General features: G+C 33.9%; 1 protein-coding gene across 2 annotated transcripts in view; it reads left to right on the top strand.

Moving 5' to 3' along the window:
* LOC117332789 (serine/threonine-protein kinase unc-51-like) overlaps window positions 1-27,877 on the top strand; it is a 43,827-nt gene that overhangs the window by 4,240 nt on the left and 11,710 nt on the right. The window contains exons 2-20 of one of the 2 annotated variants that reach the window (XM_033891821.1): window positions 338-430; window positions 636-686; window positions 14,220-14,252; window positions 14,548-14,584; window positions 15,070-15,120; window positions 16,389-16,514; window positions 16,949-17,022; window positions 17,581-17,741; window positions 18,205-18,287; window positions 20,161-20,211; window positions 20,564-20,892; window positions 21,213-21,258; window positions 21,723-21,780; window positions 23,054-23,333; window positions 23,593-23,686; window positions 24,347-24,469; window positions 25,150-25,350; window positions 26,107-26,250; window positions 27,172-27,425. In XM_033891821.1, coding sequence (XP_033747712.1) covers window positions 338-430; window positions 636-686; window positions 14,220-14,252; window positions 14,548-14,584; window positions 15,070-15,120; window positions 16,389-16,514; window positions 16,949-17,022; window positions 17,581-17,741; window positions 18,205-18,287; window positions 20,161-20,211; window positions 20,564-20,892; window positions 21,213-21,258; window positions 21,723-21,780; window positions 23,054-23,333; window positions 23,593-23,686; window positions 24,347-24,469; window positions 25,150-25,350; window positions 26,107-26,250; window positions 27,172-27,425 — 2,289 coding nt within the window. Of the gene's footprint in view, window positions 1-337; window positions 431-635; window positions 687-14,219; window positions 14,253-14,547; window positions 14,585-15,069; window positions 15,121-16,388; window positions 16,515-16,948; window positions 17,023-17,580; window positions 17,742-18,204; window positions 18,288-20,160; window positions 20,212-20,563; window positions 20,902-21,212; window positions 21,259-21,722; window positions 21,781-23,053; window positions 23,334-23,592; window positions 23,687-24,346; window positions 24,470-25,149; window positions 25,351-26,106; window positions 26,251-27,171; window positions 27,426-27,877 lie in introns of both variants that reach the window. The other variant, XM_033891820.1, reaches the window with a different exon arrangement.

Here is a 27,877-nt window from a genome sequence, read left to right as displayed (position 1 = left end):
ATTATATGATGATCATTTCTCCACTAAGTATTAAGATGCACTGGTACCCATTTCATTTCATGATGATTCTTCAGGTACCCAAGGTATACGTAGTTTCTACAGGCTTCTGAATACATGGTATTTAAGATTTTGTAACTATACACTGTAGTAACTGCATGCTTATGAAATGTTGATAAAAGTCATCCTTGAGGGTTGGATGTTTGTTGGTATATAAGTGCTTAATCAATAGGATAAATTAGTTGCTGTGACTATGTTGCAACCATTACTACAGATAATATAGTGTTTTTCAATTGGAAAATAAAATCAAACTGTAGCATACCTTAAATTTTTATTGTAGAAACCACCAACGACTGTTGCCATTAAAAGCATCACCAAGAAGAACCTGGCCAAATCTCAGAACCTTCTCAGCAAAGAAATCAAGATACTCAAGGTATCTTTTGTTTATTTATGCTGTTATTTTATCAGTGTTGATTACCCCCTTGAATGATGGAATATACTACACATCTAACATGTTTTGGAATATTAAAGAAGAATTAATTTGATATGCATGAAGGAGTAAAACTTAAATATATACAAATGTACATAACTTGATTCTCCTAAGTTTGATGATATAATATTCCTCTTCACATTTCCAGGAGCTATCAGACCTTCACCATGACAATGTTGTGGCTCTTTTGGATTGTAAGGTAGGTAATAGTTTGTATTTATTTATATAAAATACATTCCTGTAGTGAGACATTACAGGTCTCACACAACTAATTGTTTCACTATATGTTATTATCAATGACTCCATTCGCTCATTTGAAGTTCAAATATTGTGAAATTGATATCAAATTAAAGATTGAAGATTTCCCTACCAGAAAAATGATGTTATTGGATAGGTTTAGTAGCATGTAAGGGCTCACCAGTACTTGGAAGACAGTAACTCTGAAATTTACAGTGGAGAGGGGAACCCCCACCTGGGGAATTCCCGCCTTTTTACACCTGGAATCCTACGCCTTTCTATTTATACCAGGAGTCTATTTTTTTATTTTTAAAATCTCAATACCCTACCCTTAATTCTCGTATATCGTATACCCATTGCGTGTGTTATTTACTCAGGAAATAGCTACAAACCCAAGAAACACATTTTCTTCAGGGACTTGGTTCAGGTGAAACACAAGCTGATTGGCTGAATTAGTTGTGTGAGACCTACAGTAGTAGTCTGAATTGTCTCCCCTACCCCCACCTTAGCACCCTGTTCCCCTTGGCCCCAAGCAAAATGCAGCATTTCCTCTAGAAAGTTCATCTGAAAGTGAATCGTGTGATATTTTCACCTGGTGTGTACTACATAACTGCTCAATTGACATCTACCCAGGGGCTAAAAAGAACCATAAATTGATCATGATTCACTATTGAAATGAGAAAACTTCTTGGATATTATATTACTACCTATACACATGTGACACTGTTGTTAGAATTTGATATTGTGTATCATGTCCGTTCCAAACATGTATGTGGTGAATACATGCTTCATAGTTTAATACTGACATGTTTTATACACAAACATCTGTCCTGGACACCTGATGACTTATAATTATGACGGTTAATTCAAAATTGTTGTGTGTTTTAATCTCTGAACTACATGCATCAGTTTAATGACATTAACAGAATGTTTAAAATGTTGACACGACATAAATAACAGAATCAAAACCCATTACCCAGATTTCAGATTCTTTATTTGCGTTATTTTACAACTTATTACAATAACACAAGACATGACCCAATGTTTACATTGACGACCACATTGACACACATTAGTTATATACCTTTCATACACAATTACTGGGTGAGCAATGGTACAAAGTAATTATGTAAGATTTCAGTCAGATTTTACTTGGACACAAACAACTTCACCAAACCTAGGCCTCTGAACATGTTTTTTGTTTTTTTTATTTTGAACATATATATAAAACTGTTAACATTTGGACAATTTAAAAAATCACTATGATATCTTTCATATTTGAAATTCAGCAAATTTATTCAAGCTTAAACATACACAAAAATGTAATATATAATTTTTATCAATTTGTTTACTGTTATGTACATTATATTTACAATATTCTATGTCTACTACCATGGTTAAATGTTTTAGAGATAACAATGGAATCTGAACCATAATTAAACTTGACAATTACAGACATGCCTTTCATTGATCAAAATTAAGCTTATAAGTTTAGAGTGAGTCCCAACACGGCAGTTCGTCCATATACCTATCTATTGTAACGTTTATTCCAGAATGTTGTTAAATGTTTCTTCTCTTAGAGCCGAAACATGTAAACAACACTCTGGAACAAACAATGGATATACTGACGAACTTTTGTGTTTGAATCACTTTGTATAGCTTAATATAATAACCTGGATCTTTTAATGAGACCTCTTGTATACTATATATTGTATCCATGGCTGGTTCATTAGGATTTCAAAGATTTATACCTTGTTATGTTGTGATTTCGTTTACTAAGTTCAACGTTTCTACGTATATACATGTACAGTAATTGTTCTAATCATAGGCTGTATTAGATGATTGAAATTATCGAGATATAACACCATTAGTGGACAAAAAGTAACGATGAGACTGATTCTGTTTCTGAAAAAACTGACTGGGGATGCAACATTTACCCTCAGACATTGATCCCAAATGGTGTCAGAGTGTGTAGTTGGTGTGTTCAAATCATTTCCTGTTGCATTGGGTAGATTATTTTGGTCTTGACTTGTATGAGGATTTGAGTCCTTTATAGATGTTATTGACAATATATAATCGAGCTACTTGAGCCTTGGCTAGCCTGTGATTACATCAGCAATATACCATACAAATGCCAAAATGTTCATCAGTACATTGTATTGGTTATTGGCTCTATATGATTAATTGCCTGATTTACTGGTCTTTGTAAGATAACACATCATTATAGTTGCTTCAGACAGCACCTGATTAGCAGCTACAAGACCATCTGATCATCATTATTCAGAGAATCTTGTTATTATATTCAGATCATAGAAATATCACTTTAAACATCCAGAGATACTTAGTGTAGGTAACATCAGAGTAGCTTAAGTAACATCAGAGACTATATTATGAATACATACGCCGTTCATCAGTGAGAAGCTAAGTTAGTCATGATTCGAATATGAATATATAGAAGAATAAAAGTCATTGATCATGATATTGAGAAAATGAGATTATCATCCTGAGAACATCTACTGGGTATATATATGTAAATCATTTAGAGTACATCTACTGGGTATATATATATAAATCATTTAGAGAACATCTACTGGGTATATATATGTAAATCATTTAGAGTACATCTACTGGGTATATATATGTAAATCATTTAGAGAACATCTACTTGGTATATATACATAAATCCTTTAGAGAACATCTACTGGGTATATATATATAAATCATTTAGAGTACATCTACTGGGTATATATATGTAAATCATTTAGAGAACATCTACTTGGTATATATACATAAATCCTTTAGAGAACATCTACTGGGTATATATATGTAAATCATTTAGAGTACATCTACTGGGTATATATATGTAAATCATTTAGAGAACATCTACTTGGTATATATACATAAATCCTTTAGAGAACATCTACTGGGTATATATATGTAAATCATTTAGAGAACATCTACTTGGTATATATATATATACATAAATCCTTTAGAGAACATCTACTGGGTATATATATATGTAAATCATTTAGAGAACATCTACTGGGTATATATATGTAAATCATTTAGAGAACATCTACTGGGTAAATCATCCAGAGAACATACAATATGAATATCATCTCATTCTTTAGAGCACCTGATAACCGGTAGCAGATAATTAGAATCCAGCACTTGATAATTAGTCACAGATAACCCAATTAAGTAATTAACAGTCTCAGACAAAATCTTATTATAAAATCTTGATGTGCTGTCCTGATCTCTTTACACCAAATTCAAATTTCAGCTAGAGATTTCTAAATTAACATTTATGAATCAAATAAACCTTTTTAATGCTATCAAACTGACAGATGAGGCTTCAACAATGTGAGTAAACCTGGCATATATATGATTTAGGGTCCAAATTTTCCACTTAGTTCTTGGTTTTCGGTCTAAACCCGGAAGCCTAATGATACATTTTTCATGATGCTTTTCCAGTCATGTCACTAATTATTGATAATATTGGAGTTTTAATGCTATCCATCCCTAGGGAATGTCTCTGTGCAGACAGTGTCTCTAGGAATTCCTCGTATCTGTATTCCCATAGCAGTGTAAATGTCTGTCAGAGTGTTGCCGTAGAGATATGATTTATTTCATTAGCTTGCACAATTAAAAAGGCTTTTAACAGAAATGTAAGATATTTTATGGCTTAGCCTAGGCCTCTGGCTTTATTACGTAAAACATTTTGTACAAGATGTGCTAGACTTTTTCTTGCTTGCAAGTTAAAACTTGTTACCAGGGTAATGAAATATTCTTTGTTTTATGTATGAAGTAAGTTAATGGTTAATGATAACAAATTTTCTTGGGGGGGCCACGGTGGCCGAGTGGTTAAGGTGTCCCGACACTTTAACACTAGCCCTCCACCTCTGGGTTGCGAGTTCGAAACCTACGTGGGGCAGTTGCCAGGTACTGATAAATAATAACCGTAGGCCGGTGGTTTTTCTCCGGGTACTCCGGCTTTCCTGGCACGTCCTTAAATGACCCTGGCTGTTAAATATAATAGGACGTTAAACAAAAACAAACCAAACAAACAAATTTTCTTGGCTCAAGTATAGTGTTACACAATGATTGTCACTATGTGTGTGTAGACAGATTCCAGGAACACAAATTAAATTCATCAGAAAAATATCACATCATTAGTAAATTATTATAACTGTTAACGTTGAAGAAATAGATATTGATGGTCAATTTTACTTGAAAATTTTCAATAAACTGTTGTCAGAAATATCTAAAAAAAGTCCAGATTACATAAAATGCAAAAGAAGAACGTACCGAACAGAACTGTATTTGACACATCAATACATACCATACACTTTTTGATTTACATATGGCAACATATATATGTACATATACAGTATATATAATTAAAAATGCAATAGAATCAGCAAAAAAATCACAAATCGGAATAATTGAGCTCAAAATTACCAGGATAATGTACATATTGGTTGGTCAGGTGGCACTGTAGTCACACACTTGCCCTTCACAATTAGGTGGCCAGGGTTGGATTCCCAGATTGGACGTGAAAAGGTATGGGGTCACCTGCCCGACCATGTGGATTTTCCCTAGGTTCTGCGGTTAAATTTCCTCAAACAGTAATAAATAGGTTGGATTTATTTTTAATTATACATACCTGAAATTACCTGGATATTATACATATAGGAAACATATTTATATGTATTAAGAAAATTAAACAAGGATGTATATGATAATGGCACTGCTGTGACCTCATTGTTGCTAGGATACCCAAAGTTTATTGCATCGTAGCCTAGTGACAGTGTTCGAAAGTAAAGGTGGTCCGATCGCCAGAGGCTATAGAAAACCTGGTCGGTCCTATGTAAAATTTCTAAGTGTTGGCCCGATTGGCTATGAAAAGTTTGAGTCCTGACATACATTACAGTTCATGTAAACAACATTCCAATATTTTCTGACAAATGATCATATGAAATTAGAGCTTACAATAGAGTTTTTTTACCCATAACAGCATGTTATTACTGGATGATGCAAGCGTTTGAGTGACAGTTATGCTACTTTCAACAATATGTTTACAAAATGGGTCTATGGAAAAATGACTTGGGCTATGGGATTTCAATTTTCTGTAGACATATTGTCTAAGGAATTTTCATATATACTTTCATACACTGTTAAGTGAAATCAACCACAGGTATCCAACGATGGCTGGTCATCTGATCAATATACCTATATGTATATCGATCGAGAGTGTCTATTGTTTAACTATTTAAATCTCAAATTGTAGAAGCAATTAGCTAAAAGTGATATACCAGGTAATGGATTTTTTGCTGTTGCTTCTAATTTACATGTATAAGACCAAGTATATCTATAAATATACTTTCCAGCCTCCTCATTACACAGTTAGCTTGCATGAATTGACACATTGATGTATGTATTGATTTACCTAAGTATTTAAAGTTCCATTTCCAGGTTGAAGTGATGTGTACCGTTTTGCTATAACATTAAAAACCTATCACTGGCACTCAGATGCTATTTTGAGAATGGTAGTAATGTAAAGATTCAGGAGTCACAAACTCATTCCAAACTTACTACAAATTTTGTTTTCTTGTTGGATTGACTTGGACACTAAAAGGTTCTTTTGATAGTCTACTTTGATCTGAGAAGGTTTTGGTTAAGTGGAGTTGTCTCTGAAATGCTACAACAATGATTATATGCATTTGAATCACATGCTTTTAAATTGATTACTGGTGGTTATTGGTAAGGACAAATGTATATGTCTTGGAAAAAGAAAAGAAAATATTTGAAAGAATGGTACTTGATTGCTCTGTATCTATCTTACATTACTAAATGATCTTTAACATTTGAATATTTCTCAATGAAAACTACACAGCTGTATAACGGACAGTAGAGAACATATAATGGACAGTAGAGAACATATAACATACACATATAGCTGTAGAACATATAATGGACAGTAGAGAACATATAATGGACAGTAGAGAACGTATAATGGACAGTAGAGAACATATAATGGACAGTAGAGAACATATAATGGACAGTAGAGAATGTATAACGGACAGTAGAGAACGTATAATGGACAGTAGAGAATGTATAATGGACAGTAGAGAACATATAATGGACAGTAGAGAACATATAATGGACAGTAGAGAATGTATAACAGACAGTAGAGAACGTATAATGGACAGTAAAGAACATATAATGGACAGTAGAGAACATATAATGGACAGTAGAGAACATATAATGGACAGTAGAGAATTTATAATGGACAGTAGAGAACATATCGTACCCATAGCTGTAGAACATATAATGGACAGTAGAGAACATATAATGGACAGTAGAGAACGTATAATGGACAGTAGAGAACGTATAATGGACAGTAGAGAACATATAATGGACAGTAGAGAACATATAATGGACAGTAGAGAACGTATAATGGACAGTAGAGAACATATAATGGACAGTAGAGAATGTATAATGGACAGTAGAGAACATATAATGGACAGTAGAGAACATATAATGGACAGTAGAGAACATATAATGGACAGTAGAGAACATATTGTACACATAGCTGTAGAACATATAATGGACAGTAGAGAACATATAATGGACAGTAGAGAACATACCATACACATATAGCTGTAGAACATATAACGGACAGTAGAGAACGTATAATGGACAGTAGAGAACATATAATGGACAGTAGAGAACGTATAATGGACAGTAGAGAACATATAATGGACAGTAGAGAACATATAATGGACAGTAGAGAACATATAATGGACAGTAGAGAACATATAATGGACAGTAGAGAACATATAATGGACAGTAGAGAATATATTGTACACATAGCTGTAGAACATATAATGGACAGTAGAGAACATATAATGGACAGTAGAAAACATTTAATGGACAGTAGAGAACATATAATGGACAGTAGAGAACATGTAATGGACAGTAGAGAACATATAACGGACAGTAGAGAACGTATAATGGACAGTAGAGAACGTATAACGGACAGTAGAGAACATATAACGGACAGTAGAGAACATATAATGGACAGTAGAGAACGTATAATGGACAGTAGAGAACGTATAATGGACAGTAGAGAACATATAATGGACAGTAGAGAACATATAATGGACAGTAGAGAACATATAATGGACAGTAGAGAACATATAATGGACAGTAGAGAATGTATAACGGACAGTAGAGAACGTATAATGGACAGTAGAGAACATATAATGGACAGTAGAGAACATATTATGGACAGTAGAGAACATATAATGGACAGTAGAGAACATATTATGGACAGTAGAGAACATATCGTACACATAGCTGTAGAACATATTATGGACAGTAGAGAACATATTATGGACAGTAGAGAACATATAATGGACAGTAGAGAACATATTATGGACAGAGAACATATTATGGACAGTAGAGAACATATCGTACACATATAGCTGTAGAACATATTATGGACAGTAGAGAACATTTGTTATAAAAGCTCCAGGATAGACCATTAATGTACATGCATATATCAATTAGCAGTTGATAAAATTATAAATCATGTGGAATGATTTATAATTATATATAAATGTCAGTACAAAATTCCGTTTGCGGGTCAAGTTTCACAGATATCAGAAGACTGCAGTCACTGTGGATGTATTTAGTCAAAGCCATATTGATCCTGATCATGGCTTGTATTACTGTGGGTTTGTTTACCAGGGAGCTGAGGAACTTGCAAGCTGGGAGTACTTAGGTTAGCTATAATTGATGTGATTATCACTAATACCATCAATACACATGCTGTAGTCCTCTGTATGGTAACAGCCTCAGCTGTAGTGGTACATGTTTACTGTATACCCAGCAGTATAAATCCCCATTGGTGCTGGGTAGGCCCGACATCACACATGCTATATTCCAATGTAAATATATTAGACAACAGTCACAATTTCTTACGATGACAAAATCATTAAAAAAATCATTGACATTATGAAAGACTTGATTCAACATGTACATTTTCCTCATGGCAATTGAAGGTCCTTGATAATGACTAATGGTCAAGTCACATATATTTTTAAAAGTTTAAATACATTATGTATCTGATAAAAAGACAGGAATTCATATGTATACTTAAAGGGTGTGGTACAATGAAATGCTAATCACAATACACATGTAATAGTAAATCCTATGTAATGGTATAAACACCTGCCTTTCTGGAGTCAGGCTGTTTGTCTACATACAAATCAATTGTTGATGCATTGTATAAGTTTACTGCATATTAGATCAATATAGATCTAAACATTAGCCAAATGATGGGCCCAGCTGGTCCCTCAGTTGAAATAAATATAGTTTTATCTTACTTTTTGTGTGTTTAATAACAGTTTGTCAAAGCATTTAGTAGCATATCCGACATATTTTTATATGTATGATCAATTTGTCTGTTGATCAATTTCTTTTCTTAGTCCACCAGACTGCATGTCAGCTTTTAATTTAAAAGATGTTGTTGTACAAAGAAAATTTCACACGATCTTGAAAGATAAAAGTTTTTCTGTATTCTGTATTTTGAAAATGTCTGGATGGATAGAACCTGATATGAATGAGATGAAGAAAGGCTGAGCTAATAGCTGTCAAAGATACAATTTGATGTCGCAATGTTTACAACTTGTTACCCGGGTATCATTACATACAACTTGTTACCCGGGTATCATTACATACAACTTGTTACCCGGGTATCATTACATACAACTTGTTACCCGGGTATCATTACATACAACTTGTTACCCGGGTATCATTACATACAACTTGTTACCCGGGTATCATTACATACAACTTGTTACCCGGATATCATTACATACAACTTTTTACCAGGGTATCATTACATACAACTTGTTACCCGGATATCATTACATACAACTTTTTACCAGGGTATCATTACATACAACTTGTTACCCAGGTATCATTGCATACAACTTGTTACCCGGGTATCATTACATACAACTTGTTGACCGGATATCATTACATACAACTTGTTACCTGGTTATCATTACATAAAACTTGTTACCCAGGTATCATTACATACAACTTTTTACCCGAGTATCATTACATACAATTTGTTACCCGGGTATCATTACATACAACTTGTTACCCGGATATCATTACATACAACTTGTTACCCGGGTATCATTACATACAACTTGTTACCCGGGTATCATTACATACAACTTGTTACCCGGGTATCATTACATACAACTTGTTGACCGGATATCATTACATAAAACTTGTTACCTGGTTATCATTACATAAAACTTGTTACCTAGTTATCATTACATACAACTTGTTACCCGGGTATCATTACATACAACTTGTTACCCGGGTATCATTACATACAACTTGTTGACCGGATATCATTACATACAACTTGTTACCCGGGTATCATTACATACAACTTGTTACCCGGGTATCATTACATACAACTTGTTACCCGGGTATCATTACATACAACTTGTTAACCGGATATCATTGCATACAACTTGTTACCCGGATATCATTACATACAACTTGTTACCCGGTTATCTATATTCATATAGGGTTCGAAGGCTCAAACGTTATCGTTGTTAAGCATTCAACTTCAATCTTATGTATTAAAAATAATTTTTTTTTTTTTTTATTATTTTGATGCAAAAGTGTACATTAAAGAGCTGATAAATGATAAGAAAATGTTCTGATTAAATTTCATTTTCATAAAGTTATGCAATGCAGATGAAAACTATGTACTGTTTTAAAAACTGGTTCCTATATTTATACATATATGTAAATTCTTTCCAGTTGTAGAATTCTAGTTTACACATTTGTACTCCTGGACCAGTCAATACACAATAATTCTGGGTGGATATTTAGTTTGAATAAAAATAAGCTTGAATAAAAATAAGCTGATTTGTCCTGGGAGGGTGACAGTCTTATGATGTAATTGTATATATCCTGTGTCATTCAACTTCACTGTGTCCATTAAATTGTCAAAGGTGACATTTTATGTCATTGTCCTCAGATTGAGTACAGTTACATATACAGGTAGTTAGTATATATAGGCCTCAGGTGTACTAACACTGCTGATAATAACACCGTTAGAAAAACAGTACAAAGTTCATTTTAACGTATATAAGACTTGATCGTACACCTTGTTTGTTAATATGTGTCCTGAGCACAGTTTGAGGGACTTTGTAACAAAATGAAGTTCAATGAATTTTTCTTCAATCCCTCAAGGAGGAAAAATAATGATAAATCTAGATTAGGTGACAGCTTGCTGATACGGCAGCTGATAAATACTCGGGAATAAGATTGATTGCAATTTATAAACAAAATAAAAATTGTATGCGGTGAATGTCAATATTGTAGAAGTTTGAGCCATACAATGTTGGGATTTAATACAGAAATGTTGGGGTTCAAATAATGGAAAAGATGAATGATTCAAAACCTTTACCAATCAAAAGACCTACAATTGTTAGGTTTAAGTGATAGAATACAATATTTTAGTTAACACATTGGAAAGATTAGGTTTTAGATCCAGGAAGAAGCCACTTCTAAGTTCAGATAACATTAGCTGGCCGGAGGTCTGTGCCAAGTTATATAGTTCTGCCTAATCTTATTTGTTATATGACAAATAATCTGTTAAAATCAGGCTGCTAATGAAAGACTGCTGATGTTCCTTTGTTTGGGCAGTGAGTGAAATGATCAATGCTTTCCGTATATGTATTCTGTCAGCTACAGTTGTAGGCATGTTTGAGGGGCTGTAATTAGGAATTGTCTAAATTTTCAAGATCAATTAATCTCTTTTTCTATTGAGTCATCAGTGATATTGCTCACTATGAAATACAGCTAAATCTGCCCTGCAGGCCTCCTGTATGTATAACTGAAACCTGTCTATAAAGGCCACCTGCTTTGATTACTTATTTGTCAGAATCAATCACATCATATATATATACATGAACCTCAATATAAAGACCATCTGCCTATAAATGTCAGTTCTCTCTTAAAAGGTCAATTTGCTTCTTTTTAGTTCTTGAGCCTCGTCAGCTGAAAGGCTTTAAGCTTTAAGGCTATAACAGCAGACATAAAACCTGTTAAATAAATAAAAAAAAAACACGAATGGTCTTTATGAACAGGTTTGACAGTATAAGGATATCTGTCGCTAGTCCTGTGCCCCATGGCCCGTAATCTAATCCTGAGTGACGGCCATGGTTCTAAGCTGAGAGCAGAGCTGGACATGGATGTATATATAGGTACCTGTTTAATAAGTGTTGAATAAGTTACATGCCATTAGCTTTCTGGTAAAATAAATCCTCAAAGTTTTGAGTTGGTGACCAATGTTCTCTTCAATTCTCCATTCTCTGTGTTACTTCAAATTAAGAGTAAACTCATGATGCAGTGGACAGATCTTGTGTTTAAGGATAATATTGGAAATCTTCCATCACATCTACGTACTGTTTTACACTAGTATGCAACCTCCTTCATGCACTCTTGATTCAGTTTCATTAAGAATAAACCTATATGGTATGTTGGATCATAACAGTGTATATAGGAGATGTACAGTATTTACATGTATATATTTGCAGTGCACTAGTCACGACAAATGACAGTTCTATGAGTGTTTGCATGCTGACACTTATTATGCAGCCGAACTTGATCATGACTTGGCCATGGTTGAACAGTGATGGCCAGGTACACATACAATAAAAAAAATGTAGCTCAGTTGGTTAGAGTGTTCTTAAGAGTGACTGGGTTCGAGTCCCTGACCTGTCTGGTCATTGCATAATTAATTCCTCTCCTGCTACATTCGGCACTGTAAACATACCCATGGTAGAATAGGGTTTTGTATGATATTCTTCAGGGTAGAACATTTTAGAAGGAATGACCGAGTTAAGTGGAAGATTGCTGGTGGCCAAAGCTTGTGTATAGGACAGTTTGTAGACCACAGGTTAGAGTTCTGGTCTGGTTGTTGCATTTTTTCTCTCCTTCACTTTTGATTATCATACTACAACATACAAGAAATTTTATTATGGTAACAAACAAAATAATTAAAAGACATGTACTACAAAAATGTTAGTAAGTAATGATTAAAAAGATAATCATGAAAAAGATAATCATGAAAAAGATAATCACAATTTTATAAAAGTATCACAGCATATTAATTAGTTTAAGATAAAAACAACTAAGAATGAACACTAGTATAGCAAGGACACAGTGTTACTAAATCTGAAATTAAAACACCATATGAGAAAGTGTAATGTACATACATATTGATATAACAAAGGGTAATAATATCTATAATATACACTAATTATATAATGTAGTGTGAATTTAAAGAAATTGATACTATAACCTAAGATATCCATCCCATCTTCTGTATATTTCTACATAATCTTACTAGGTATATAATTTTGGAGTTGGGGATGTAGATTAATTGCCTTTGATACATTTATAAGTATATATATGCTATACTGCAATATACAAAGAATTGTATGCCTTGGTTTGATGTACATGTGGCCTAAGGTTACATTGAGGACATCACCATGTTTACCAGTCTTTGTGTACAAGCTTGATCACCCATGTGTGATGTTATAAAACACCCTGTTAGATGGACTGGTTTATCTGGTACTTATTGGCGGTATTATGGCATTTGTTTAGACACCTTGATACTGACAAGTGTATAAGAGCCAGCTAAGCTTTAAGTATACATGTACATGTAATATATAGGCGGTGGAATCATCTGATTGTTATATCCAGATCAGGTGTGTTGATTGACCTGTCCACTCAGGCGTGAAAACCAGGTGAACATTTACCTGTGTATACCTGTCCCATTAGCTAGTGTTTCTAGGTGAAATCATTATGACATCTGCAAGCAGGTATATATGTTTTACCTGGATACATGACTTATATTTATAGACATTGTCTGTAGAGACACATGTATACATATATATATATATATATAAATTAATTTACATAATAATGATACAGGTGAAAAAGTGACCTAGCCACGGCTTACATGCAATAAAAATGATAATATATTGAAACATTACAGCATTACTTAAGGATTCATGACCTTGACCTACATGATAATAAATAATTAAATATTCAGAGTAATGATGATGAGGTCATTTGTCTGTAGAGTTTATGAATAATTATACATGGTTGCAATAAAAAGTATATCACTGCCTAAACAACTTAAGGAGGTCTTGATCAACTTCAAAGTATTTGCATTTGTTATTTGTTTTGATAAAAAAAAGAGAATAATAAGTTATTGTCCTGGATTATACCACAGTGAATGACATCAGGATTAATATTCTGTAATTTTTTTTAATAAGGGTAGGATATATTTCAGTAAGATTCAGCTTATACGGGTAACATTATAAAAATCACCTGTGACTAATGAGTTAAATAATACATGTTCTGATTATCTAATTTGCAGGAAACCACTAATCATGTCTACCTGGTTATGGAGGTAGGTTTATATTTCAAATATATAGTAATGTTTAAAAATTGATATTAATGGAAAGTCTTAAAATAGAATTCTGATTTCTGTTAATAAAAATTAAGTACCGGTACATTATACATGCATGAATTCGAAGAGAAATGAAAATATTTCGATGGATCAATGCACATTTTGAAGTGTATTGTAATTGAAATAATTAGATTTTGAAGAGTTTATGTTTTATGGTGATAAAATAAAGGATCATATAAACAAATTATACCGAATGTATTGTACAGTAATATGTAATTAACCATCTTTTTAACAGTACTGCAATGGAGGAGATCTTGCTGATTTTTTGCAAGGTAAATATTTATTGTGCTTCAAAAATTTGATTACCAGGTATTGTTTGTTATGTTTAATGACTTCTTTATAGATAAAATTCTTTAATAGGACACCTGTGTTTCAGTTAAATTTAGGAATTTGAATTCAGAGTTTGTTATTCTTAATCAATATATAGAATAAAAAAGTAAGGACATTGATCATGAGGTATAGACATTTCTGAAATGATATTTTTGTTAAGTTCATTTAAAATCATTATTTAAGCATATATGATGATATATTATGTTTGTGTATGTTTTATGGTAACTATGATAAATGTATAATCACATGACTTATAATTAGTAGTTACGCTATTTTGATAATACAAATCCTAAAGGGTGACATTTTATTTACATGTCAATCAGATTGATTTTATATTGACAATAAATACAATTTAAACAATTTTTGATTGTAAAGTAAATCCTACTGCATTACTGCATGAACTTGATATATTTTTCTGTTATTTCAGCGAAGGGGACATTGAGTGAAAACACAATATCCCAATTCCTGAGGCAAATAGGTAGGTCATCCAAAGGTGAAGAAGTGGGTGTGAGGTTATGATAGGCCAGATACACATATCCATAAGTCAATTAGACAATCATGTCTTAATATCGTAACATACGTATTAACCATTTACATAGATATTATAAGATGAATAGATACTTACAGCATCTAAAAATTGTGATATTGGGAAATAGCTTTCAGAAAAAAGGATGTAATTGGAAGTTTTTATGGATGTTTTAAACAGGCCTTAATCTCGATTATTGATAATATTTTTATCGAAGTTTTAAACAGGCCTTATTCTCGATTATTGATTATATTTTTATGGAAGTTTTAAACAGGCCTTAATCTCGATTATTGATTATATTTTTATGGAAGTTTTAAACAGGCCTTAATCTCGATTATTGATAATATTTTTATGGAAGTTTTAAACAGGCCTTATTCTCGATTATTGATAATATTTTTATGGAAGTTTTAAACAGGCCTTATTCTCGATTATTGATAATATTTTTATGGAAGTTTTAAACAGGCCTTAATCTCTATTGTTTATAACATTTTCAAGGCATTCATTTTTCATGATTTTTCTTATTTTCTGGAAAATAGTGAAAAAGAGATCCACTGGAAAATCGTAACAACTTTTAAATTTTAAGATATGTGAATCTATGTGTCCGCTTAATGTGATAAAATAACAAGATCTGTTAGCTGATGAAGATAGTCTACATTTGTCGAGGACTGATTCACTGCAACAAAATCTCATTCGAGGCAATAAACCAAGAATACAACTTCATTTTAATTACAATATGATGACAGTGTTCGAAAGTAAAGGTGGTCCGATGGCCCGAGGCTATAGAAAACCTGGCCGGTCTATGTAAAATTTCTAAATGTTGGCCCGAATGGCTATGAAAAGTTTGAGTCCTGACATACATTTTAATTCATGTTAACAACATTCCTATATTTTCTGACAAAGAATCATATGAAATCAGAGTTTACAATCAAGGTATTTTTACTGAGAATAGCGCGTTATTGGCTTCAAACATTTAAGTGAGTATGAACTTGATGATGCAAGCTTTTGCGTGATGCAGTTATGCTACTTTAAACAATATACGTTTACAAAATAGGTCTATCGAAAAATAACTTGGGCTAAGGGATTTAAATTTTCTGTAGACCAATTGTCTAAGGAATTTTCATACATACTTTCAAACACTGTGATGATACAGGAAAATCTAGAATTGGTTAGATTTTCCCTGTCCTGTGAAATAGGACTAATGCTGTTTCTATTTACCATAGCTGCTGCTATGAGAGCCTTACATGGCAAAGGAATTGTACATCGAGATTTAAAACCACAAAACATCTTGCTCCAAAATCCTCCAGGCAAAACCAATCCCTCACCGTGTGAGATGATACTCAAGATTGGTGAGTATTTCATTCTATTCATAAGGTGTTTGCTAAAGATGAAGATTAATTCATTTTCTGTGAGATTTTTTGTTTAAGAAATACAAGATGGAAAAAATGAAATATTTACATAGGTTTAGATTGTGCGAGTAGAGTATGTTTGTGATGAATAGCTAAATGTCTTAGGGTAGACAACTCCACGGGAAGTTAAATCTCTCCAAAAATTATGGAATCTGAAGATGAAGAACTAAAAATACAAATAGACAAGAAAGTTTATGACTGAATTCATTTTCATTGATTATAATTACTTGATTATTAGTTAAGTTCTTTATGAACTTGTTATCAATCAGATTGATACCCTAACTGTAGCAGTCAGCCATGCTACCATAATTAGTGGCTGGTTCTGTCCACTTGACATATGTTATGACTTATAAAGATATAAATTATATTTTCAGCTGACTTTGGATTTGCTAGGTTTCTGCATGATGGTGTAATGGCAGCAACACTGTGTGGTTCTCCTATGTATATGGTAGGTGTACAGATATCGAGTGACCTCTGTTCATTTGTAATCATTCCGATATGTGGTTTTATAACAACATGTAACACCTCTCTGTTCAACTGCAGTGATAGCTTAGTGCCACTTCGTAACCTCAGGTAAAAATCAGAGGTGTCTGGTTTGACACTCCTTACCTGTGTTTGTTTGTGTCTGTTATGTCCTTGGGCAACATACTTTACCCTAATTGCTCTGGATGGCATACAACAGGCCTCCCATATATTATTGATTGTGTTAGTCACCAACTACTACAAGGAGACCCCGCCTCAAAATAACCCTGGCTGTTCATAGGGTGATAAACCAAACAAACAAATTTCCAATGCTGTGGTGCTGGTAATTATATAGGTTATCAGATAAAGTATAATCTGTGATTTATATTGCTTTAAATGCAACGCTCTTTACAAGGATCACATATATTTGGGGTATTGGTACTTCAAGTTAAATCTTGTGGCAGTTCAAAGAAAATTGATCAACTAGCTTCATTAAGATCATATTGGGAACCTAATGCATCTATTCTCCATTCTGGTCAAACAGGCTCCGGAGGTGATAATGTCCATGCAGTATGATGCCAAGGCAGACCTGTGGAGTATAGGGACCATCGTGTTCCAGTGTTTGACTGGGAAGGCTCCCTTCCAGGCACAGACTCCCCAACAACTCAAACACTTCTATGAAAAACATGCAGAACTCAAACCCAAGTAAGTCTGGAAAATTTTATAAAGTTTGTGATAAATTGATGCTTTATTTTGAGTTCTGAGAAGCCTTACTCCCTATGAGGTAAAACCAGTCGTCCTATAAATGATAGAATCAACTCTCTGGTGATGCTGGCGTATGTTGTGTTTGAAACACTCTTTGTAATGCTTTTCAAAGGGTTTTTTGAGATGAGACAATTGCATTCAGAAATGTCTTATATTAGATACATTTTATGCATGCAATATATGTGTCGCTTTTGAAAAGACAAATCCTAACAAGATAGTACCACCGAAATAAAACAAAAAATATAAATATAAAAATAAAACAAAAATATATATATAAAAATAAAACAAAAATATATATATAAAAGAAAATAAATCTCAAAAGTTAATTTGAAAAACTTTTATTAAAGTATTGTTTAACTCTGTGAATTATATTTAATTAAAGTATTGTTTTACTCTGTGGCAGTGTTCCAAAGGACACATCATCAGGTTTGAGGGACCTGCTACTTCGAATGCTCAAGAGGAATGCCCGAGACCGGATTGCTTTTGGTGAGTAGAGGATGATAGGAAGGTTACTCAGTATTCCGTATATATATCTGTGTCATTTGATAGAAAATACAGCCCTAGATAGGATAAAACATGACAGTGTCCTTTGTTTCTCTTACCTATAATACAGCCTTGCAAACTTACAAACAATTATGGTATTTATAAACAGAAAAATTCAGGTGAAATGCTTATATGTTGACATTTTGAATAAAATAATGTTATTGCAATTGAATATATGTACAATTTCAGTATTCAATGCTTTTAAAAATATTCAAATTTCAAACTTAAGAAAGAATTAACATGTTCTTGATAATGAAGATAGATTAAGTAGGGATTCTTGGGGGAAGGGGAACAGATTTTGCATAAATGGTGACTCTGACCCCTGAGGGGCCAAATGGGCAGGGTCCCATATGGGAAATAGAGGTCATTCCTTCAAATTGCTACTAGTCATAAAGTTATAAATGGATTTGAACCCAATTTGGTCAAAAACATCATTGGGGGAAGAGGAACAGATTTTGCATAAATGGTGACTCTGACCCCCGAAGGGCCAAAGGGGCGGGGCCCCATAGGGGAAATAGAGGTAATTCCTTTAAATCGCTACTTGTCATAAATGTATGAAAGGATTTGAACCCAATTTGGTCAGAAACCTCATTAGGGGAAGTGGAACAGATTTTGCATAAATGGTGACACTGACCCGCAAGGGGCCAAAGGGGCGGGGCCCCATAGGGGAGATAGAGGTAATTCCTTCAAATTGCTACTAGTCATAAAGTTATGAATGGATTTGAGCCAAATTTGGTCAGAAACATCATTGGGGGAAGAGGAACAGATTTTGCATAAATGGTGATTTTGACCCCTGAGGGGCCAAAGGGGCAGGGCCAATAGGGGAAATAGAGGTAATTCTTTAAATAGCTACTAGTCATAAAGTTATGAATGGATGTCCTAAAAACAATTCTTGAGGTCTTTCAGACCCTTAGAGAGTTTGGACTTCGTTATTTCTTTAAAGCAGTTGGGATCCCCACACAATAACCATATATAGCATTGTTTGAGATTAACAAATAAAACGAATTGAACATGTGACATTATTTTGACATTTGGTCTAATCCAACCAGGTGAGCGATACAGGCCCAATGGGCCTCTTGTTGAAGAATGATCAATTTTGAAATTGTAAGTTAAAAGTGACTCCCAAATAAGCTCTCTTTAACCCTTTCACCCCTACTGATCATATTGGACTCCAAATAATGAATGAATGGAAGAGTCTACTAAAGTTTCTTAGGGTTGAAAGGGTTAAACTTCCAGACTGAACATTTACAAAAGGAGGGGGTTTATTTGATTATAAGTACGATACTGAACATTTACAAAAGGAGGGGGTTTATTTGATTATAAGTACGATACTAAACATTTACAAAAGGAGGGGGTTTATTTGATTATAAGTACGATACTGAACTTTACAGTAAGTTAGGAGACTTATTTAAGGATAAATCTGGTAATTAAGTAAATCTGGTAATTAAGTAAATCTGGTAATTAAGTAAATCAAAGAAGTTGACTTCCAGTCAGGGTGTGGTATATAATATACAGTAGTGTTTTGGTGACTAACACTCAACTATTGAACTGTACATGTTTATGAACTGGGAAGTCAGTTGTTTATACCCCGGTAATATTTCAAAATACTACACGTGTATAGATGAATGATTGGAATGATGTTGACTCTAAAACAGAACAAATACGAGAGGCAATTATGTGTATAGGAGGATGTTCTGTACTATTGACCATTGATAACTGGTATCCGTGTATAACTTACAATTAAATACATAGAATGATTGAACTTCCCCTGTTTGTCTCTACTTCCTGTTTTGATGAGTATGTTTTTCTGTTGTAGAGGATTTCTTCATTCACCCCTTCCTGAACCCTCCTCCTGCATTAAAGGCCTGTAAGTACAAACTTTGATGTATTTAAATCTTAGTATGTTGTTGTCTTGATAAAAGATATAATACTAATAGTGTCAAAAATATGATACTAATAGTATTATTGAATTATAATATCAAAAATATGATATTAAATATAAATGAATTATATGTAAAATTTTAATATTATATTAGGTAATTAATATATTGATTACATTGTATATGTACAGTGTATAATGTAAAAAATATAATATTGACGAATTATAATGTTAAAAATATAATTTTGATTATATAAATGAATTATATGTATAATGACAACAATATAAAGCTATTATTTAATGATGATGAGATTAAAATATAAAGATTAAACTATTACAGCTTCACCAGTACCAGTACCCAGTCGATCTAGTCACGGATTCTCATCAGCAAGCCCCACCCCTCCTAGTCATGTGTCTGCCTCACCCTTGTCAGGTCGGGCAGAGTTTTCCCCACCCCCTCGCCGACCCCCACCCCCTCCACCCCCAACAACAGCACCACTCCCCACACCTCCCCCTGTCCCCTCACCTGTGAAGATTACACCACCAAAACCTCTCCAAGTCATCAAGCGAGAGGAGGCAGAGGCTATTCATGGCTCGTCACAAGAAGTGGCTGGATTTCTGAAGGTTGAGAAGGGCGGACAAACGCCTAGAAGTAACAGCCCAACCGAGGTTAGCAGTGTACGTCAGTTGTAGATTTCTTTTCATAGTTTCATTTAGTTGTTGAAATTCAATTTATTGTACAGTACAGTATTGGAAAGATTTATAATACCAGCTCTGTTCTATTTAGTTTTCAACATTATTGAAATTTAGTTGGCTAATATGAAAATAAAAATCATGGTTCTAACTAAATATTTGAAAATGTTTTCAGAAAATGTTGACTTAATGTTTATCTATGTGAGAAATGAATTTTTTTAAATGATAGATCCAGTTTCTTTGAATGTTGTAAAATGATTCTAATGCAGCATATTAAAAGGCTGTTTTCTTTTCAGGACTTTGTGATGGTACCAGTGAGTTTACCATGTGAAAACTTACAAGGTATGATTTTCATCACGGCATGTATTACAGTGGAATCTTGTTAATTCAAGGCACTTGAAATTGTTCCCCCTCCCCCAATATCGTGTATCAGTGATCACATATTGAATATCAAGAGATTTATCTCATTCCAAAATAATCTACCCCTCCCCACTTGTGCGGGTTACAGTACTTTACCACTCTCGAACAATTATTGCAGATAATCACCTCATTGACATTAACTGACAAAGACATAAGAGTGTATCTGTGTTAAGCCTTTAAATAAGATTTCTCTTCATACTGTTTTGAATTCCAATCCTCTGTCATTACACTCATACAAAACATTAGCTACAGAAACCAAAGTATCTGAACTAACAAGGTTCCACAGGAAATTGTTGTATAATTTCATTGATGTTTATCTATGAAATATATGACTAGACGCTAACTTTAAGAAATAGTATCCTGATGTAGGTCTTTTCATGTTACAGGTAGTGCAGAAAAACCGGTCAAGGCTCCAACACCGGAAGAAATCTCCGTAAAAGCTGTGTAAGTATATACTCATGTACTACTCTTAGGTACCTCATTGTTTTGGATTACAACACAGTATTGTTGATGGTGTATACTTTCACAGTTGCTGTTTAATTTATCCCTTTCATTTAGTGGCAATAGAATATTAGGGCTTTTCCAGTAAAACATCTACCCCACCCCAGGACTCCAGGTTTGGTTAAGGGGTACTACCCATAGAATTTATTTAATAAATTACATAGAAGTAATAGGAAGGCAATCCTACCATTATAGAAGTGATTTATTGTGGAGTCCTGGGGTCAGGTAGATATTTTAATGGAAAAGCCCTTAGTTGTTTGATAAAAGAATGGTAAGAATTTTTTCAATTTTTTTTTTCTCTGTTTAAAAAATAAATTAAGTTGTAACATTGAATCGATATTGTCACATAAGTGAGATAGATGAAAAATCTCCCCCACATACAGCATTGGTGTTCAATGTTGGCAAATGCTGTTTTTTTTTATCTGTATTAAATTGGATCCCTTTGTACATTGTAGAAGATATGAATCTATCAGTACTTTTCCAAATGTTTTTACATCTTAACATTTCTAGGAAGATTTGTTTGGGTGCCTATAGCAATCTTTGTTCAATATGGTTCCAGCAACCATTGGCCTGAGTCATATATAGTGAAACTTGACTTTACCGACACTGTATGGGATTGAGTCACTCTGTCAGATATTACAGTATGTTGGTAAAATCAGTGTCCGCAATGACAGTGGAGCATGCAGCCATTTTATTTGGATACAGTCGGATGTTACAGGATGTCATTAAAGTCAGTGGTCGGTAAAGTCAGGCTTCACATAACTGTATGCCTAAAGTTTTGAAATATGTCTTTTTCATTTAAATTTTCAATGGATCCAGCTTTTCGTGAAATCTTCAATTTGAAATAAATTACATCTAAGCTTTCATGAACTTTTTATCACAATAGAAAAAAATGTATAACATGTTTTAATACTATTTTCATTTGTTGTAGAGAGAGCCATAACTTTAACATTGATTTCTTTTGTTGTCCTTGTATATTAAACATTGATCTCTTGTGCTGTCCTAGTAATTTTAACATGGATATTTTATGTTGTTATCCCTGCTGTTCTTCCTCTTGATAAATCAATGTCCATATTAACTTTCTTTCTTTCTTACAAGTTTTTATTGCATAACCAACTTTTTCAGATCATAAAAGCATCTTATTAGCTCTGAGAGTTTTAACACTATCTTAGTAATACTTAGACCCCTGCCCTAATGATTGTCTTCTGTATTACAGAGAACCCCTGCCCCTGCCCCTGGCGGTAGTGAAGGTGAGTCCCTCCTCTGGGGCTGCAGCCTTTAAGAAGTCCCCTGAGGAAGCCACCAGTCCCAGCCGCCCGTCCACCCTCCCTATGCAGACAGATACACCCCCTCCCACCAAACCCCACTCCTCGGAACCTATCCCTGTTCCCGGACAGGTGCAAGCCTACCACAGGATGTCTGCTGGCTCGCCATCAAGTCCTCGTAAAAACAGCATGGACATTTCTCCTACTGGCTCCAGTACAGGTTCAAACAAGGTAGAAGACCAGCAGAAAAGAATCTCGCATTAGGCTAATTCTGAATGGTGATAAAAAACTTGACTGTTAAATATAATGGCAGTTAAACTTTCAGATATATGGAAGCATAACCACTGTTGTTTGATGTATTTACTTTTAACTGAAATACATAGACAATGGATTTCAGTACATAAAGATAATGTTACTTAAGGTCATATTTTACTCAGTGTCATAAAACGTCACCTTTCTTTGTTGTTGAATTTTGTTTGTTGCATTTTAGGACTCGACAGAGAAGAAAGATATGAAGACATCACCTGCAACGGTGGAAGCTAAGTTGTGTGGACCTGATATTGGATCACTGTCTCCACCAGCAGGTACAGTGTCATACATTCAATACTGACTCAATTATCTGTTCAGGGACTCACAAGAAAACCATCAACTACTGAACCTATGAATTAGGTGTAATTGTAGTATTAATGTCATTAAAGAATTTTAATGAAAAAGTGTAAATATAAAGGAGTAAATTGTAGGGCTTGACATGAACACACATATAAATGTAGGTATTTATCAATATAAACAAAACAGTGTTACTGTATGTATCAATATAAACAAAACAGTGTAAGTGTATCTAACATACAAAATAGTATAATTACTGTAGTAAGAACATGTATATACAATGCAATCTTAAATTCTGATATACGTGTATGTACATACAAAGTATGGATAAATTCAGCTTATGTTGTAAATAAACGACTAATAAATGTATTTATCACACAAAATATAAGTGACAAATGGATCTTTATATAGAAATTATAACTACTTGGATGTAGACATCTGAATTTTGAGACTCCGATATGAGTCGATCTGAACCTTAATTAGAAGTAGATAACCTCTCTACATGATGTAAACTGTCAGTAAGGTACAGGGTAGTGAAAATTCCCCCCAAAAATCACATGGCTTTTTAATTTGATACTTGAAAAAAAATTGAGAAAAATGTTTTGGAACCAAAATAAATTGTGGTTTTATTTTTGTAGTGAAGTTTTCCATTGGGACTCCGCCCAGTACAGGGCAGTGGAAGAGAGGCAGCATTGGTGCTACCCCTTCTCGTTTCAGCACAACCCCTCCCAGTATTGCCAACTCACCTCATCGCAGATCAGGTGCGTTGATAGGATGATGTCAATTGATATGTAAAATGTATAAGCTCTAGACATCAGTATGTGTGCTATGATTGAAATTAAGAAATCAAAGCATCTATTCATATATGTAAAACCTGTAGATATCAATTTTACAGTGTAAATATGAATTATTTGGAGAATATATTTTTTGAAAAGAAGAGACAGATATTATTTCACGTACAGTTCTATAACGAAATTTCTATATCAAACTTAACATTATTGTAGTCTTGTTGAATTTTGCCAATATTTGTGTTATGTTGTTTTCCCCAATTTTTATTGAAGCTTTCCAATGAAAATCTCATTAAATTCTAGAAAGTTTCATTTACCAGTAATAATAGAACCAGAATGTTTGATCGATTTACTTTTTACCAGTAATAATAGAACCAGAATGTTTGATCGATTAACTTTTTACCAGTAATAATAGAACCAGAATGTTTGATCGATTAACTTTTTGTAAAGCTATCAGTAACAAACCTTCAAGTGACCACTACATATCCATAAACACTCATAAGTTTGAGTTTCAAGGTTTTTGGGTCAAGGTCAAGGTCACTCTTAATATTTTTAGTGGGGGCTTGGTAGGGGACATGTATTGCTTTAGCAATGCTCCTCAGCATGCTTGTCTCCATAAGAATCTCTAGGCACAAATGTGTTCTTGATTACAGGAAGCAGTTCACCTCAGTTTCCTGTTGTGGCTCCAGCATCTCTTCCTGCAATTATTGGATCGCCACCAAAGTTGGGCATGGTTGATCGTAGAAGTCCGGAGGGTTTGGACTCTCAACCAGTCAATGCACCCTTTGGATCCTCAAGACCGAAAACTGTACCAGATGATATGGCCACCATGCCATACAAGGGACCAGCACAAGGTAAAATTGTTTTATCATATAATAGGTCTTTCATCCAGTGAATTCGCCTGATAATATTTTTGCATATGTCACTGTTGTAATATACTCTAGGACACTTTCCACTGGCTGTGTCTATCAGAAATCAATTATGACGTTTTAATATGGACAATGAATTGTGAATATCTCAACAAAATGGCTGTCTCTGTTTGATTTAGCCCTCCACATTTTGACTTTAAGACCAGTCTAAATTCAAGTTTTGTGAGTTATGGGAGAAAAAGTATCTTGAATTTGTTTTCTTTTCAGATGAGATTTACTGAAACTCATCTTGAAATGTTAGTTTTTTCTAACCAATGCTTGCAAAAATGAAAATTTCTAAGAATTATTTCATAACATCTCACATGAAATGGAAACTCGTATATAAACTTAGTATTGCTCATGTTGTTTTTGTTTGATCAGTAGAAACATGTTGTTTTTGTTTGATCAGTAGAAACATGTTGGTTTTGTTTGATCAGTAGAAACATGTTGGTTTTTTCAATCGATAAAATTGAATTAACAACATAAATTTACAAACCGGTGATGTTTGTGATATTAAAGGTCAGTTTCCATTTTCAATACAAATTAAAACTATATTGACAGACGGAACAGTTCACATTTTACATAGGTGTTTATACTTTATATGTCTGAAACTAAACTTATAATGAAATTCATATGAGTTTTTTTTTGTACTTTTAAATTATTTGTATTATATACCCCGGTATATTTTTTTTTAAATATCAGTAACAGCTGGGAATCCCACAGTACGACGTAATCTACTAGATCAGGGACGTTCTTCCACAGAGCCTACTGTCTTCAATAATCTGGAGGGAGGCAGTCTGTTGTCAGAACAGCTTGTCAGAGCGGCATTTGGAACACCTCCACAACGTAAGTGATAATTTGATATTGATGGGAAGGGCGACAAAAAAAATCAGTTGAATACATAACGCAATGAACAAGAACCACCTGATAACCCTACAATGATAAATTTGTAATAATTGTATTATTGACAATGGTAAATTTAATGTGGTTTGATACAAAAATGATGCATTTTTAGCTTTAACTATGAAACAAAATAATTTTGTGTGTTGATTTTGATAATAAAGTACATACATGTACATGGTACCTATTTTATGCAACTCGAAAATAGCAAAAATGTCATCCTTTGAATATGACAGTCTTAACAGAATCATCATCAGACTAACAAAATAAGACTAACAGAATCATCATCAGACAAACAGAATCATCATCAGACTAACAGAATCATCATCAGACTGATAGAATCATCATCAGACTAACAGAATCGTCATCAGACTAACAGAATCATCATCAGACTAACAGAATCGTCATCAGACTGATAGAATGATCATCAGACTAACAGTATCATCAGACTGACAGAATCATCATCAGACTAACAGTATCATAGTCAGACTGACAGAATCATCATCAGACTAACATCATCATCATCAGACTAACAGAATCATCATCAGACTGACAGAATCATCATCAGACTAACAGTATCATCATCAGACTAACAGATTCATCATCAGACTAACAGAATCGTCATCAGACTAACAGAATCATCATCAGACTAACAGAATCATCGTCAGACTGACAGAATCATCGTCAGACTAACAGAATCATCGTCACACTAACAGAATCATCATCAGACTAACAGAATCATCATCAGACTAACAGTATCATCATCAGACTGACAGAATCATCATTAGACTACATAGGAGAGTTATAGCTACATTTCAATCAGCTTTACATTGCTAATCAAAGATACCACTGATTTTCTGTTTTTAGCCTTCAACAATCAGGGTTCAGTTGTGCCCTTCAGTAGTGCAGGCTGGCGGGGCAGTAAGGAGAAAGTTGGCTCCCTTGGGTCCCCTGGTAGTGACAAATCCCTCCCCTCAGACACAGACAAGTCGACAACATACGTAAGACGCAGCACAGAACCTTCACCTCCTCCCTCGGCCATATTTGCACAATCTCCTTCGAACATGGAGGGGCCTGTGACATTTGTTGCTCCAGGGCTGGCAGAGGAGACTCTTATGGATGTGAGTATAGTTATTACAGTAATACACAGGTAACAATGTCAATGGAATTAGACTTATGGATGTGAGTATAGTTATTACTGTAATACACAGGTAACAAAGTCAATGGAATTAGACTCGTATGGATGTGAGTATAGTTATTACTGTAATACACAGGTAACCATGTCAATGGAATTAGACTTATGGATGTGAGTATAGTTATTACTGTAATACACAGGTAACAAAGTCAATGGAATTAGACTTATGGATGTGAGTATAGTTATTACTGTAATACACAGGTAACAAAGTCAAGGGAATTAGACTTATGGATGTGAGTATTGTTATTACTGTAATACACAGGTAACAAAGTCAAGGGAATTAGACTTATGGATGTGAGTATAGTTATTACTGTAATACACAGGTAACAATGTCAATGGAATTAGACTTATGGATGTGAGTATAGTTATTACTGTAAT

Source organism: Pecten maximus, chromosome 8 (genome assembly GCF_902652985.1).
Source record: "Pecten maximus chromosome 8, xPecMax1.1, whole genome shotgun sequence".
NCBI lineage: Eukaryota > Metazoa > Mollusca > Bivalvia > Pectinida > Pectinidae > Pecten > Pecten maximus.
Note: the sequence above shows the minus strand (reverse complement) of the source record. Positions and strands in the feature narration are given on the sequence as shown.